The sequence below is a fragment of the Podarcis bocagei genome (assembly GCF_964188305.1).
Source record: "Podarcis bocagei genome assembly, chromosome: 4".
In the NCBI taxonomy this organism is placed as follows: domain Eukaryota; kingdom Metazoa; phylum Chordata; class Lepidosauria; order Squamata; family Lacertidae; genus Podarcis; species Podarcis bocagei.
Genome location: NC_138128.1, coordinates 37240334 through 37254787, shown reverse-complemented (window position 1 = coordinate 37254787; position 14454 = coordinate 37240334). Strand labels below are relative to the sequence as shown.

Below are 14454 nucleotides of genomic sequence, written 5' to 3'. Positions count from 1 at the left end.
AACAGAAGGCTACATATATAATGCTATTTGAATGTGGCACTCCATTTCCCCCCAGGCATTTGAACTTAACGTTCAAAGGAGGCAGGATATTTGCTTTTCGTGCCTCATTTGTATTCAGAATTATTAAGAATGGTCTAAACTGAGAACAAAAATAAATATATTAGATGGACGAGATCAATAATGAAAGTGGGGTGGTGTATTGTTCTACTTAACAAGGGACTGAAAGTAATGTGTGCAAAAGCAGGTGTTCTTTGGAGCAACAAATTTGTTCTGGCGTCAAGACTTCAGTAGCGTATTTTCAACATTCTGGTGATGTTTTTGGCAGCCTCCAATACTGATTGAAGTGATTAGGAAATTAATTTCTCCCAGTGTTGTAGAAAAACAAATAGGGCCGGGAATGGGAAAGATAATTCATTTGAATTAATTTGCTTGCATTAATTCATGTGCCACAATACTAGAATTGCTTCCCTGCTAACTCTGCACGTTTTATAACTGATTCTGTAATTCTGCCTTTTTGAATGCTGTCGTCTTTGATGCAGAAGAGAAATGTTTTCAACATTTATGCAAAGCCCATATATCTATATATTAAATGTAAAAAATATGCTTTCATAATCCCTGTGTCCTAAAAGGAAAGTCATGATATAAGTGAATTAACAGCAAAGATTGTGTCCAAGGCTTCCTATCATTCAACAACATGAATAGGATTGGCCTTTCTATGCTAGATATTTTTGAAAGGGGGAAAAAAAGTTTATGGCTGTACCAAAAGAACCCAAAGCAGAGAACTGTGTCTCGACAGCGAAATACATATGTGAATCTGTTGGTGTAGATATGTGGTTGGACAGCCCCTCTTTCCTCCAACCCCTTCCACCTTGATATCAGACAATACTCCTGGCAAATCTGTAGCAACAATCAGAAAATTAGCTGAAGTGAAGCAGTTTTACTAAACAAGGACTAGAGAACATAAGGTTAACTATGCCGATGTGAGATGAAATAAGGTAGCAGCTGGTTGACTTGATGACTCAAACTATGGCTTTGGTCTGCTTTCCATTGGCATAATTGGTGGTACTTTGGGCAGGTTGTAGCCATGGAAATTCCCTGGGGTATTTGATAGTATATAATTGTTCCCTGGGCCAAACAATTAGTCGCCTCCAGGCTTTGCTAACAGGATCAGTAATAATACACAAAGCAGTTTCTTTGCATCATCCCTTTGGTAAAAGTTAACTGTTGTCACTATTAATAAAGGGAAATTTTTCAGCCTCAAACTGAAAACAATGCTTCCCAGACAGAAATCTCCCCATGCATATTTCTAGCATAATGTTGCATATTACAATTCTGTATTGCATTTTATCAATTTTGAATGCTACTTTCAAAGGATCATGCAAAACTTGAATCTCACTCTAATTCATTTAGATGTAGGAGAGAAATATTAAGTGGCTTCAATCACTCATTTTAACAGAGGTATTTGCCAATTAAAGTAATTTCGTTCCAAATTCCATCATAATCCCTTTGCTAATCTGGTATACAGGAAGGACCATTTGCCACTTGCTTAATGGAAAATAATGAACTGACCCCCCTGGTTACAGCACTCGGAAGATTTTTAAATTAAAAAAGGTGTATTGTTTTAAACAATTGTAGCACATTCTTTGGCTACAGCTAAATAAGAATATGAGATACTTGTGTGTTTTACTGGAGTCAATAAAAATGATGTGGCTTTGAAGGTCATTTGTCCTTTTTACCCATTACCAATATCTGCCAAGATCTGTTGTGGGCTCCTAAGTGTCTCGTTGTGGCAAATTAATGATAAAAAGAGGTAAAGGAAGAAGGCCCCAGCATTCAGAGAAGACCAAAAAAGAAAGGGGAGGGGGAAAAGACCAGTTCTAGCACTGCCAGGTCATCACAAACAATCAAGAACGTTTTATCTCCCTCATTTTGCCAAGATGAATTAAATATAGTCCACATTTTTGGCAAAGTTAAGACCACAACCACCCACAGTCTCTTTCACGGCTGCACAAATGAGTTACCGCCGCAGGTACTGTGCTGCAACAGCAGCCAGAGAAAGTAATAAAAGAAAGGAAGAAGGCAAAAGTATGTTGCTGCTATTTCCACCAACACCTTGTCCAGACTGCTTAGGCATCGGATGCGTCTCTGGCGGCCTGGTGCTAGCGTTCTTGGACAGTTTTTTGCCACAGATGTCGTCAATGCAACTATCGCCGCTTCCAGAGCCGCTAATGTCATCACCTAGGCAAGACAAAAGTTCAAGTAAGCATGGCAGTCCCAAAAGAGCTTGCAAATTAAACAACACCATGTGCATTGCTGTTGCCATAAAGCCAGGGAAAGCAAATGAAGAATTTGGAATGCAGTGAAGCAGGGGTGTACCGTATATATATATATAACCTCACCCTTGTTAAATGTTGCTCACGTTTAACAAACCTCCCAAAAGCTGGTGGGGAAAATGGGATGAGTGGACCAAATTCTGTGCGGAGCCTTTCAATCCACATTTTTAGCAAACTGAAGTTGGACATGTTCTCATTGTTACTGTAGTTACAAGAGGACTTGAGCCCACAGGCTCCTAAGGACTAATTACAGAAAGGAGCAATATTTTGAACTACAGTGGTACCTCGGGTTAAGAACTTAATTCGTTCTGGAGCTCCATTCTTAACCTGAAACTGTTCTTAACCTAAGGTACCATTTTAGCTAATGGGCCTCCTGCTGCTGCCTCACTGCTGCTATGCGATTTCTGTTCTCATCCTGAAGCCAAGTTCTTAACCCGAGGTACTATTTCTGGGTTAGCGGAGTCTGTAACCTGGAGCGTCTGTAACCTGAAGCGTCTGTAACCCAAGGTACCACTGTACCATCCTGAGCTACAGCATCCTCCCAAGCTTGAAGCCCCTGCTGCTGCTGAACAGTCAGAGGAAAGCTGGAGTTTGTCCATTGAAAGGAGGCATTAGGGACTGATAGGGAGAAGAAACCCTGGGAAGACAGTGCATAATCTCAGGGGCACAAGTCTTGGCAATGCCTGTATAAAGATATGGATGTAGCAGCCAGGACTCTAGAGAGGGAGGAGTAAAATCACCAAGCGTTACTAACTAGATCTCTTGCACTCCAGTTCTTGGGTGTCAGCAAATAAGGGCAATATTTGCATCAACCAACTTGCAACTGCTTCCGTGCACTGGCTCTACATTAAGTATGGCGTAACAGAATTGTGAATTGAACCTCTTTGATATTCTGTTGCTTTCTGAACATGGAATCCTGCAGAACTCTTTATTTCAACTGCTAATCCTATAAATCATATCATATAAGTATGCATAATATAGATTGTGCCACCTCCACAGCACAACACTGTTGCCTTTTCTCGGCTCCGTACTTACTTGTATCCTGAAAATCCACGTCATTCCCATTATATGCATTGCGTAGTCGATTTGTCATAATCTTCAACTGCATGATTTGCTGGCGAATAGTCATGTCTGGTTTAGTAATGTCTACCTCAACTTCTGGGTTATTGATTTGATTGGCTAGTCCGTCTCCCATCACATCTGGAAGATACCTGCAAAGAGCCACATGTGTTCATGCAAGAAGCCAACTTTAGGGTAGCAAACATTATCACAATTGATTTAAGACGTTGACCTGGTTTGCGCATTCTGACATGGTCACAAGGAGGACCATCTGCTTCCAAAAGTTTGTTATTATGTCAGAACTAGGTAGACTTTGGTTAGTTTAAACTATGGTTTGTTTCAATAAAAGCTGGGACCAAACTGTTGTCTAGAAGAGGAAGCAGATGTTTCAAATCTCCATGGTGTCACATCAGGGGAGCAGGGAGGATGCAAGCCCAAGGTCTGCTGCTGCTCATGTGCATAATATTATTACTGTTTAGTGTGACACTGGAACTAGGTCACTATCTTTAACTTGCATCTAAGCCTTTGCAACTCACCAACATTACTGCTGTCTTCAACACTCTTCTGATCATAACATCAAACCTAGAATTCTGACAACATGGTTTAGGAATTGATCTTGTGGGCACAAATTCCACTTGCCCTCTGCCTCCACCTGCTATATCTTGGATTTATGTCTGCCTCTAACCCTGGTTAAAGGCATCCTAACACTGCTAAAGAACCCTTCTAAAAAGAAATACTGGTTCTAAAGTGGTGTTTAAAGGTAAAGGGACCCCTGACCATTAGGTCCAGTTGTGACCGACTCTGGGGTTGTGGTGCTCATCTCGCTTTATTAGCCGAGGGAGCCGGCGTACAGTTTCCGGGTCATGTGGCCAGCATGACCAAGCCGCTTCTGGCGAACCAGAGCAGTGCATGGAAATGCTGTTTACCTTCCCGCCAGAGCGGTACCTATTTATCTACTTGCACTTTGACGTGCTTTTGAACTGCTAGGTTGGCAGGAGCAGGGACTGAGCAACGGGAGCTCACCCCGTCGCAGGGATTCGAACTGCCGACCTTCTGATCGGCAAGTCCTAGGCTCAGTGGTTTAACCCACAGCACCACCCACGTCCCTTAAAAAAGTGGTGTTTAGGGGTGCCCTTAACCAGAGATTGGGGGTGGGCGGGATGAAAGATCGCTCAGTCCTGTGACTGGCGTCTTAAACTATGGCTCAGCATTACGCTTGAACCAGGTGCAGGGAAGAAGAGCACCAGCAGCCATCTTTTTGCCCATGCATGTGTGTGTTTATGTGGGGCTCAGTCTAAGCATGGAAAAGGACAGGATCCCAATGACAACTAATGTTGACTCTCTCGACGAGGCAAACTGTGCCTTTTCTCTCTTATCTACCCCATAATGGGGCTCATATTTACAGCTTACAAAGCTTCATGAAACTGGTGTGTGGGTGTACTTCACCCTGCTGAACTTCCGTCACATTTTGACCAGCCTTACCCGCTTTTGGCCATTCCATTCCAGCACCTGTCCTCATTCACAGAACCAGAGGAAACCTTTTCATTGCAAAGTGTGCTTGGGAGGGCAACCCAGAAGTCCCTTATTTCTCTCAGCTTTCCTTTGGCATCTGAAACCTGCCAGATGGAGAAGAATCAAAGCTGAAGGAGGAAGGTGTTTGAAAGTGACATTTTGAATTCCAAGCTCAGTCATGATAAACTGATCCAGAGCTTATGGGTTCAAACACTGGGCAATTGTTAATCCACTTACAACAATGCAAGACTGCTATAATTGCCATGGTTGTTTTTTAGTACACAATTCAAGACAGGCTACTTTACCGAAGTTGCTATTTTATACAGCAGAAAGCTTTCAACACAACATTTATTTAAGTTCTCCCAAGAAAAAATCAAGAGAAAAGCTCTCAAACCCCTATCCTGCTTGTGGGCTTTCCATAGGCATCTAGTTGGCCACTGTGAGAACAGGATTCTGGTATAGATGGGCCTTCAGTTTAATCCAAAAGGCCTCTTCCTATGTACTTATGATGGAGAAATGGACCCAGAGCATCCAGAATGCCTGGCCTGGGAGCAGAAGCACTAAAATGGTAGAAGAGCTTGGCAAAGGAGGAGAGCGGGTGAGTAACTGTCAGGATGTACTAGTAAGTTGAAGATCAACTTTCTTCAAGAAGGTGGCTAGTGGTGACTAATCACATTGACGTATGCCAGTAAAAAAGGCTGGATAAACCTGTGTTGCTGGAAGAAGAGTTAGAACTTCATTGACATTACTGAGAGAGGTCCCAAAATCAAAGGGAGGGAAAGGCCACTACAGTCCTACATCGGAAGTCGAACGGAATCCATTCCGGCAGTCCGTTTGCCTTCCAAAATGTTCGGAAACCAAGGCGCAACTTCCTGCAGCCAATCGGAAGCTGCGTCAGACATTCGGGTTTCAAAGAACGTTCGTAAACCAGAACACTCGCTTCCGGGATTGTGGTGTTTGGAACCCAAAACGTTCGACTTGCGTTCGGGATCCAAGTTACGACTGTACTCGGAACTATCCCATTTATTTTTCATGTTAGTTTCTTAAATATTAAGTTGCAACAGCATTGCAGTGAGGCTGTATTTTCACTCAGGAGACAAACTGGGTTATACTGACGGTGCCTGTGAGTGCTTGCGTGGAAGGAGCAAAGCAGTGGCAGCCCACATTTCACTTTGTCCTGAAATTGTTATGAGCAGAGTATCTCAAAAATGCCAATGGTGTCATCAAAATAATAATTAAACCAGGAAGACGACCTCTACTGGTGACTTGGAGTTGGGGTTAGGGTGTCAGACTGTGACTGGGAAGATTGGCTTTCCAACCAGCAGCCAACCTGGAAGCTCTCTGTCTGACCTTGAACCAGTGCTATTCTAAGCAACAGGCCACACAGATTGTTTCCATACAGAAGCATTTCTAAAAAAGTCAGAACTAAATTCCATACTCACAAGTTTCTCTGAACTAAGCCCTGAAGGTTTATCTTCACTGACATACTTTCCTCGCCTCTTCTTTTCCTCAGCACTGGAAGCTTTTGAGTTGAGTTTGGGATTTCCACAACCTTGAAAAGTCTGGAGAAAATAAACGAAACTTAATAGCAAAGCATTTATCTAATAAGTCACAGCTGCAAAATATGTCCCTGTTAATCATATTTCTTCCTAACTTCACATTTGCTCACACATACCAATTTTAACACAATAGTAATCCAATTTTCAGATATCGCATTGCTTTGGGGACATAGGAAGCTGCTTCGTACTAGTTCAGACCATGGATCTGTCTAGTTTAGTAACTGGCAGCAGATCTCCACAATTTCAGGTGCATATTTCTTCCAGCCTTACCTGAAAATGCAAAGGACTGGTACATTTGCATTCAAGTCATATGCTCTGCCATTGGGCTAGGGCCCTTCACCCAAATCAAATCTCAGTTGAGCTGCAATTGAACCAGTGAATTAAGGATTCCTCTCCAACCAATCACTATGTTCTGCAGTGCATCCCGCAGATACTGTTCTAAAGGGAGACCCATTCTGCATGATGTTGGAATTGGGCCTTTAGTGTTCTTACCCTTTGGAACTTCCTCCCATTATATACCTGGCAGGCGCCTTCTCTACTGCCCTTCCAGCGCTTGCTAAATACGTTTCTCTTTCAAAAAGCTTTCTCAATAGAAATCTTTATCCCAGGTTTTATGTATGTGCTGTTGTTTTAAACTGCTGAGATATATATAAATGGTTGTTGTTTTGAAGGGAACAATAACCCGTCTACTGCTGTAACATCCTTTTAAGAACAGAAAAATGGGATTGTAGAAGAACAATCCTTTAAAAACAGGGATTCTGATGCTGCCACCAACGTGGGATCTCATTTCTGTATGATAATTCTGTGTGACAGCTACCAACACTCTAGCTGGCTGAATGGTCAACTGGGTTTTGGGTGCTCACGCTGCAGAAGACAACAACCTGGCTAACTTGCCCTGGAGCAGAGTTTCAGATGAATTGCATCATAATGATAGACAATGTGGATGTCATTTATGGTGCACTTTGGCCCATATCTGTGGTTTACAAGGTGAGCCTACTGCCTTGCTAGCCATTTCTTTTTAATGCTTGTATATAAAATATTCTCAAATTTGTTTTATGAAAGACAAATGAATCCAGCTTCATCACTGTAGTTCACCCATTTATAGTTTATTACTGTGGTTATTACAAAGCAATTCTTTTAGGGGCATAAAAACATGCAAGAACAATAAAAAATACCTTCTGGGAGGTATAGATTCATTCATCCCCCTGTGCGCTCTCTCTCTCTCTCTCTGAATTGATGGCTCTATTTCTGTGTTGAATTAACACTGTATTTTGTGCAGCACTGCTGTTTCCTCCATCCCTGCTGGCCTATCAGTGACTTATCTACTTTCCAGTCAGTTCCCGATTCATTCTCCATCAGCACCTGTTAGTTACAGTTCTTAGGAATCATGGGGAAAGCAGCTGGGCTTCAGGAGCACAAATTATTCCGCTGTTAACATCTGACTCAGTTGGATAGGGAGCTGTACAGTTTTAGGACTGATGAAGGAGCGAATTCCCTCCATGCAGGGCTAATGTATCACATTCTGCTCAGAAATGCAGCTGCGAAAATCTTCTGAAATCAAGGAGGATGAAGGAGAGACAGGTGGGATTCTCAGGGGAAGCTGGCCAGCTCCTATGGCGGAAGGAAGATAGGCTCTGGCAATGATGTGCAAGTAAAGAAGGCAGGCAAGATAATCAGGCTATCTCTGCCTGTCCAGTACTCATGAAAGGAACAACCCAGGGCCTAACACTTCTAATGTCATTCAGCAGAAATTGTTGGAATTCTCTTGGTGTTACTTTGCCTGAGATGGCAGATATGAAAATGGCGGAGGCCAAAAGCTCCCAGGGCATGATCTGAAGGCTGAAGCTAAGCAGGACTGATACCTGTCTTAATGGCTAACATTGTAACACGGAGGAAAGGCATGATATAAATACATGCAATAAATGAAATATCGCTGTTAAGTAAACCGCATTTTCAGCTTTTGCAATCTGGCTTTTACCTTGGATTTTATAGATTCTCTGTTCTCCTGCATATTTGAAATGGCTTCTGCAATCCTGGTATGAATTGTACCAATGACTATGTCTACATTGGATGGTCCATCAAAGCGGTCAGCCACCAACAGCAGTGAATCTATCAGGGTAAATAACAGACACCATTTAAGAATGCACCATGCAAATAATCTTTCAAAAACCTAGGTAATCATTATATACCAGCTCTGGACATGTAGGGTATCTCAATGGGTTCTTCTATATATTCATTTATTCCCAGGGAGACTGTGAGTCATGTGGAATTTAGCCTATAAGGAGCTAAATCCCCACATTCTTATGATTGTTGTTGTTTAGTTGTTTAGTCGTGTCCGACTCTTCATGACCCCATGGACCAGAGCACGCCAGGCACTCCTGTCTTCCACTGCCTCCCGCAGTTTGGTCAAACTCATGTTGGTAGCTTCGAGAACACTGTCTAACTATCTCGTCCTCTGTCGTCCCCTTCTCCTTGTGCCCTCAACCTTTCCCAACATCAGGGTCTTTTCCAGGGAGTCTTCTCTTCTCATGAGGTGACCAAAGTATTGGAGCCTCAGCTTCATGATCTGTCCTTCTAGTGAGCACTCAGGGCTGATTTCCTTAAGAATGGATACGTTTGATCTTCTTGCAGTCCATGGGACTCTCAAGAGTCTCCTCCAGCACCATAATTCAAAAGCATCAATTCTTTGGCGATCAGCCTTCTTTATGGTCCAGGTCTCACTTCCATACATCACTACTGGGAAAACCATGGCTTTAACTATACGGACCTTTGTTGGCAAGGTGATGTCTCTGCTTTTTTCTTATAATTCTTTTTTCTGTAATTCTTATGACTACAGTATCATATATGCACTAGGAATTTTTATTTTTATTTTTAAAAACTATTCCTAGCCTTGTTGTTGTTGTTGTTGTTGTTATTTTACATCTACATTACCGCCTTTCCTCCAAAGAGTTCAGGGTGGCAGGCATGATTCTCACCTCTAACTTTATCCTCACAACAACCCTGTGATGCAGGGTCAGGCTACGAAAGCGTGTGCCTGGCCCAGAGTCACTCAGTGACCTTGATGGCCGAGCAGGGATTTGAAGCCGGATCTCCCCAGACTTAGCCACTATAGCATGCTGGCTCTCAATACCATGTCAGCACTACATGCAGTAGAAGCTGTACGGTGTCTATTTCTCACACAAACAACTTCATTCAGTGGGTCTCCAGAACATGCTTAAACCAACAAAAGACGTCAAGCCCATAGGTTCAAGTATCAGGAATTAGACTCCATTTCATCCTCCTACTTGTACTAAAATTAACCGGTAATAACAATGGGGCAAACGAGGAACAGCAACTTTTAAAAGCCTTCTAAGGTCTTACAGAAAGGGTGGTGATGACTTCTGTCAATTTATTTATTTATTAAATTTGTATACCACCCTACACCCGCAGGTCTCAGGGCGGTTCACAACAAAAACAAACCCACAATATAAAAAACACAAAATACATAATAAAAACAAAAACAAAGACAACCCACTACTTCCCCCGTGTGTTAAAGCACATACTTATTGCCACAGGACTCACAAGTTAATTAAGGGGGAATACTGCAAAGCTAGCCTAGTCTTCTCTCCCTTGGTGATTCCAGCAATTGCCCTGTTCATTCTGCTGATGAATGCCACTCCTCCTAAATGTTTGTATAATTGCAGATACGCACAGAGCTTTCGGGAGAAAAAAGACGTTGATGCTCCCGATCTGTGATTCATTTTATTCAAATTTCTCAAAAGGAAATTTGTTATTTGACCAAAACATTGGTGGGTTTCGAATGGCCGAATGATCACCCAATGGTCATCCAAATTTCTTCAGCCCATGCTTCTGTTTGTTCTCCTCACACTACAGAGAGAGGCAAGTTCAGATCCGCAGAGAGCGACACAGTTTGCGTAACCCAGTGCTAAATGCTGAATCTGGGATCTTCTAGAATGAAATAGCTTTTTACAAGGCCACTTTGCAATTCCTTAGCAGTTAAAAGCATCCAGGCCCAGAGCATGGGAAGCCGAGATGCAGGTATGCACTTAGTCTACAGGATGAAGTGGTGCTTCAGAAACATCTACACATATCGATAGTGTTTAGAATTTAGTGCAAAGGAATTGTGAATGCTTCTATCAATTGATCTGTTTGGTCTCCAAAACTGCACTCTATTGATTGGAAAAAGGGGGTGGGGGTGGGGATTACATGCAAAAGACCAGCCAAAGTGAAATAATGTGCAGTTGCCTGCTCTTCTTACCAATCAGGTTCTTCCATTCAGGGTCCAGGTCTGCTTGATTGGCTAGACAGCCTTTCAAGACATTGCGGCAATAGCCGTTGCAGGGCTTTACGTTGGACATGCCCCGGCAGTGTGCACAGTACATCAGCTTCATAATAGCCCGAGTGCAATATTGGCTCAGTGGGACCTTTAAAAGAACACAGCCATTATTTCCTAAGTGCCACCAGAAAAAGAAAATGAAAGACAGAAGCAGCAGCTGTACAATATAAAATGCAGGATAAAAGAGAACAGAGTCCTGCCTGCAGATTTACAATCTAAATAAACAAACAGACACACAAAGAAAACAGAAGGGATTTGGGGGAAGGGGGGGGGGAGAGAAACACACACACAGCAATCTGTACAATTTGAAAACAAATCCTTGTGCTCATTAAGCAGAACAGTAAATAGTTTACTATCTGAAATTCATGGGTATGGCTAAATTTATCTCAAATTTACCGGTAAGTCTATCATTAGAGCTGAGCAGAACGAAAAACCTCTCAATGTTTCCAATTCTTAAATGTAGAATCTGACTAAAATGTGACCTTGAAAATCAACGCTTTGAGTCCCTTAGGCCTACAGGCCACTCTAGACTTCTCTCTTGAGGGTTTTGCCAGGTATGAAAAAGCAAGTGTCAAAAGCTGCCGGCTACTAAATACTGTTAAGAATGACAACAACGATAAAATGTTAAATATCATTCTGGGTAATGGCTCAAACTGTCACAAAACTGTTGAACCTAAATATCAAATACTGTCAAAAGCCAAACAGTGACATAAAATATCAATGTTAAGACGCCTGCAACAGAAACAACTGAGAGCCTCGTGGGACGTTAAGGACTAACAAGAACGAGTGTAAAGTCTGAGCTGCACAAATCAAGAACACAGACAGTTGTCCACAGTTTATACCTGTGCTCAGTGCAACATGTGAATAATGGCTTTAAAAGGGGCCTGGATAAATTAGTGGAGGAGAGGCCCGTTATGGCAGCTAGATAGGGAATCTCCATGTTTAGAATCTGCAAGCTACAGAACGCCAAGGCCGGGGCAGAACCTTCATGCCCTGTTGCAGGCTCCCAGAGGCATCTGTTTGCTTACTGTGGCACAGTCAGGCATTCACCCAGACCACATAGGTTTCCAAATTCAGCTAGGGACACACACATGCAGTGCTCCTAGCTGAATTGGCACTGGATTGAGGCATATGAGTCTTAATGCCTGGGATTAAATTTGTCGGAATCATTTCAGTCCCCTCTGGTGATCACTGGGTGGCGCTTCAGTCCTTCTGTAAATAGCAAGGCAATCAAAGGATAATAGTTTCAAAGAACAGAAATTAATCAACCAGAGAAAAACAACACACACACACAATAATCCCACCGATTAAAAAAAATCTAAAAGACCAAGACTTATTAAAAGTGTTGACATGCAAGATTTTCATTATTTTCATTTGGCATTATTGTGATGTCAAGTTAAGGGCGCGAAACAAAAATAGTAATGATTTAAAAGTGGGGACTGTTCAGAGGAAAAGTTTACAGAACAGGAGCTCCTCCCCTCTCCCAGCTAACCAGTCTTCTAGAAACAGGCCTGCACCAAGCTTGCCCTAATGGAGAAAAACAAAAACAAGACCCCGTTTCCAGAAGGGTAGGAACGTTAATCTCTTGCAGCACAAAACAGTTAAGAATCTCTTGGCATCCTAAAGTCTAACAAATTTCTTATGGCATATGCTTTCATCGGCTATGATCCACCTCATTAGGAAGAGAACATGACCACAGGCACATGAGAAACACACAGCCCTACAGAATCACTGTGTATAAGTAGTGAAAATCATTCTGTGTGTACGACAAAAAGCAGTAGCAAGAAACTACTTGCATTTTAGTTTGTTCCTCTTCCATGTGCCTTGCCAAACCTTATTTATGGTTTCTTAACATTGCCATGTTAACAGTTTTCAGTTATTAGTTCGCTCCCAAGAATGATTATTATGGAGATATTTTAAAAGAAAAGGCTTGGTATTTGTGGGAACTTTAAGTCAAACTTATTTTATTTTGCCAGCATGACCTTTCATAGACAGTTCACTCTGTCATACACTTTCATTTTGTCCCTAGATGTCCATTTCAGTATCCGATGAAGCAGACTGGAGTCTACAAAAGCTCACAGAGTTAAAATAAAACAAGTTAATCTTGAAGGTGCTGCAAAGATAAAAGGCTTTTCTTTTTTAATAAACAACCAAATGCTCAAAACCCGAATTTCCTATGGAAAGAATGTCTGAAAGTATTCTAGGCATGGTTTTTGATCAGCTTGACCATCACCAGGTGTGGAGACCAGCAGGCTACCCTCTGGCGGGGAAGCAACCCACACGTATTTATTGTTTATTTATTTGGGACTTTTTTTTATTCCTGATCTTCAGCCAAAGGGTTTTCAGAGAGGCTAAGCAAGATTTAGAAGTAAAAACAACCGGCACAAGAGCAATAAAAAGTATATTAGTACCAGAGCAGGTTAAAACAACAATCTAAATAAACTTTAAAATTGAAAAAGGCCTACAAAACTAAAGTTTTTCACCTAGCACTAAAAATACATCAAAGTCGACACAGGACAGGTCTCCCTGAGGAGATCATTCTATAGTCACAAGAGTCACACGTGAAAAGGCCCTATGTCAGGCAACCATGTGCTTTACCTCCTTTCTCGTAAACTGGGGCAATGTTGGCATGGGGTGGAGTGTGGGTATTCCATGTTGCTTCAGTGGCATGGGAGTGAAATATGCTTCAACAGCTCCCATGCCACCAGCATAATGTAAAAGTGGAGACCTGAGAGTCTAAACAGAATCATGACATGCACCAGCAGGCTACAAAACAGAACAGGGAAATGGGATTTACGTGAGTTCCCAGAATGGGTTTTGGGTATATTGCATCTGAATTCCAAGAAGATTTATAATATTCTTAAAGACTGAAAGGAGAGGGGAGGGAAAGATTGACAAATACCCCCAGTGTGCAGCTGTACAAACAGCCTAAAGACCAGTTCCACCTGAAATGGATTTCTGTGTGCATGGATCATGCAGAATCATCTTCAGATCTATCCCAGATACGGAAAGGCAAGTGCTGGAATTGTTCCACGGCAGTTCTGGTTTCTAATGTAATCCAGCACTAGTGTACAGAACAGATTCCCGGAGAATAAGCTATTTTTTCAGTTGTACATCAAAGCCCAGAACACAATGTCCAGGTCAGAGCATTCCACAGAATTATCCAGGCACTCCGCGCTGGCGCCAAAGTTTGGAGCAAGTGCATGGGAAAAAGCAGTACAATTGCGAGATCAGGCTCTCAAACAAACAAAGCCACCATGGAGGTATCATGGATTAAGTGAAACTCCTGGTTCAAACTGAAGTTCCTTGAGAAGACAGATATGAAACACAGTCTTTGGAAATGTGCATTAATGCTTGGTGTTAGGGTACTTATAAACTGAATAGTTGTTGTTGTTGTTTAGTCGTTTAGTCATGTCCGACTCTTCGTGACCCCCTGCACCAGAGCACGCCAGGCACTCCTGTCTTCCACTGCCTCCCGCAGTTTGGTCAGACTCATGTTGGTAGCGTCAAGAACACTGTCCAACCATCTCGTCCTCTGTCGTCCCCTTCTCCTTGTGCCCTCAACCTTTCCCAACATCAGGGTCTTTTCCAGGGAGTCTTCTCTTCTTATGAGGTGGCCAAAGTATTGGAGCCTCAGCTTCACGATCTGTCCTTC

General features: G+C 42.3%; 1 protein-coding gene across 1 annotated transcript in view; it reads right to left on the bottom strand.

Moving 5' to 3' along the window:
* Positions 1–50: 50 nt before the first annotated feature.
* Positions 51–14454, bottom strand: part of GPC1 (glypican 1) — a 200885-nt gene continuing 186481 nt past the window's right edge. The window contains exons 4-9 of the mRNA XM_081192659.1: positions 10722–10887; positions 8442–8572; positions 6347–6466; positions 4875–5008; positions 3369–3544; positions 51–2238 (exon numbers count right to left, since the gene is read on the bottom strand). Coding sequence (XP_081048785.1) covers positions 2018–2238; positions 3369–3544; positions 4875–5008; positions 6347–6466; positions 8442–8572; positions 10722–10887 — 948 coding nt within the window. The 3' untranslated portion in view covers positions 51–2017. The remainder of the gene's footprint in view (positions 2239–3368; positions 3545–4874; positions 5009–6346; positions 6467–8441; positions 8573–10721; positions 10888–14454) is intronic.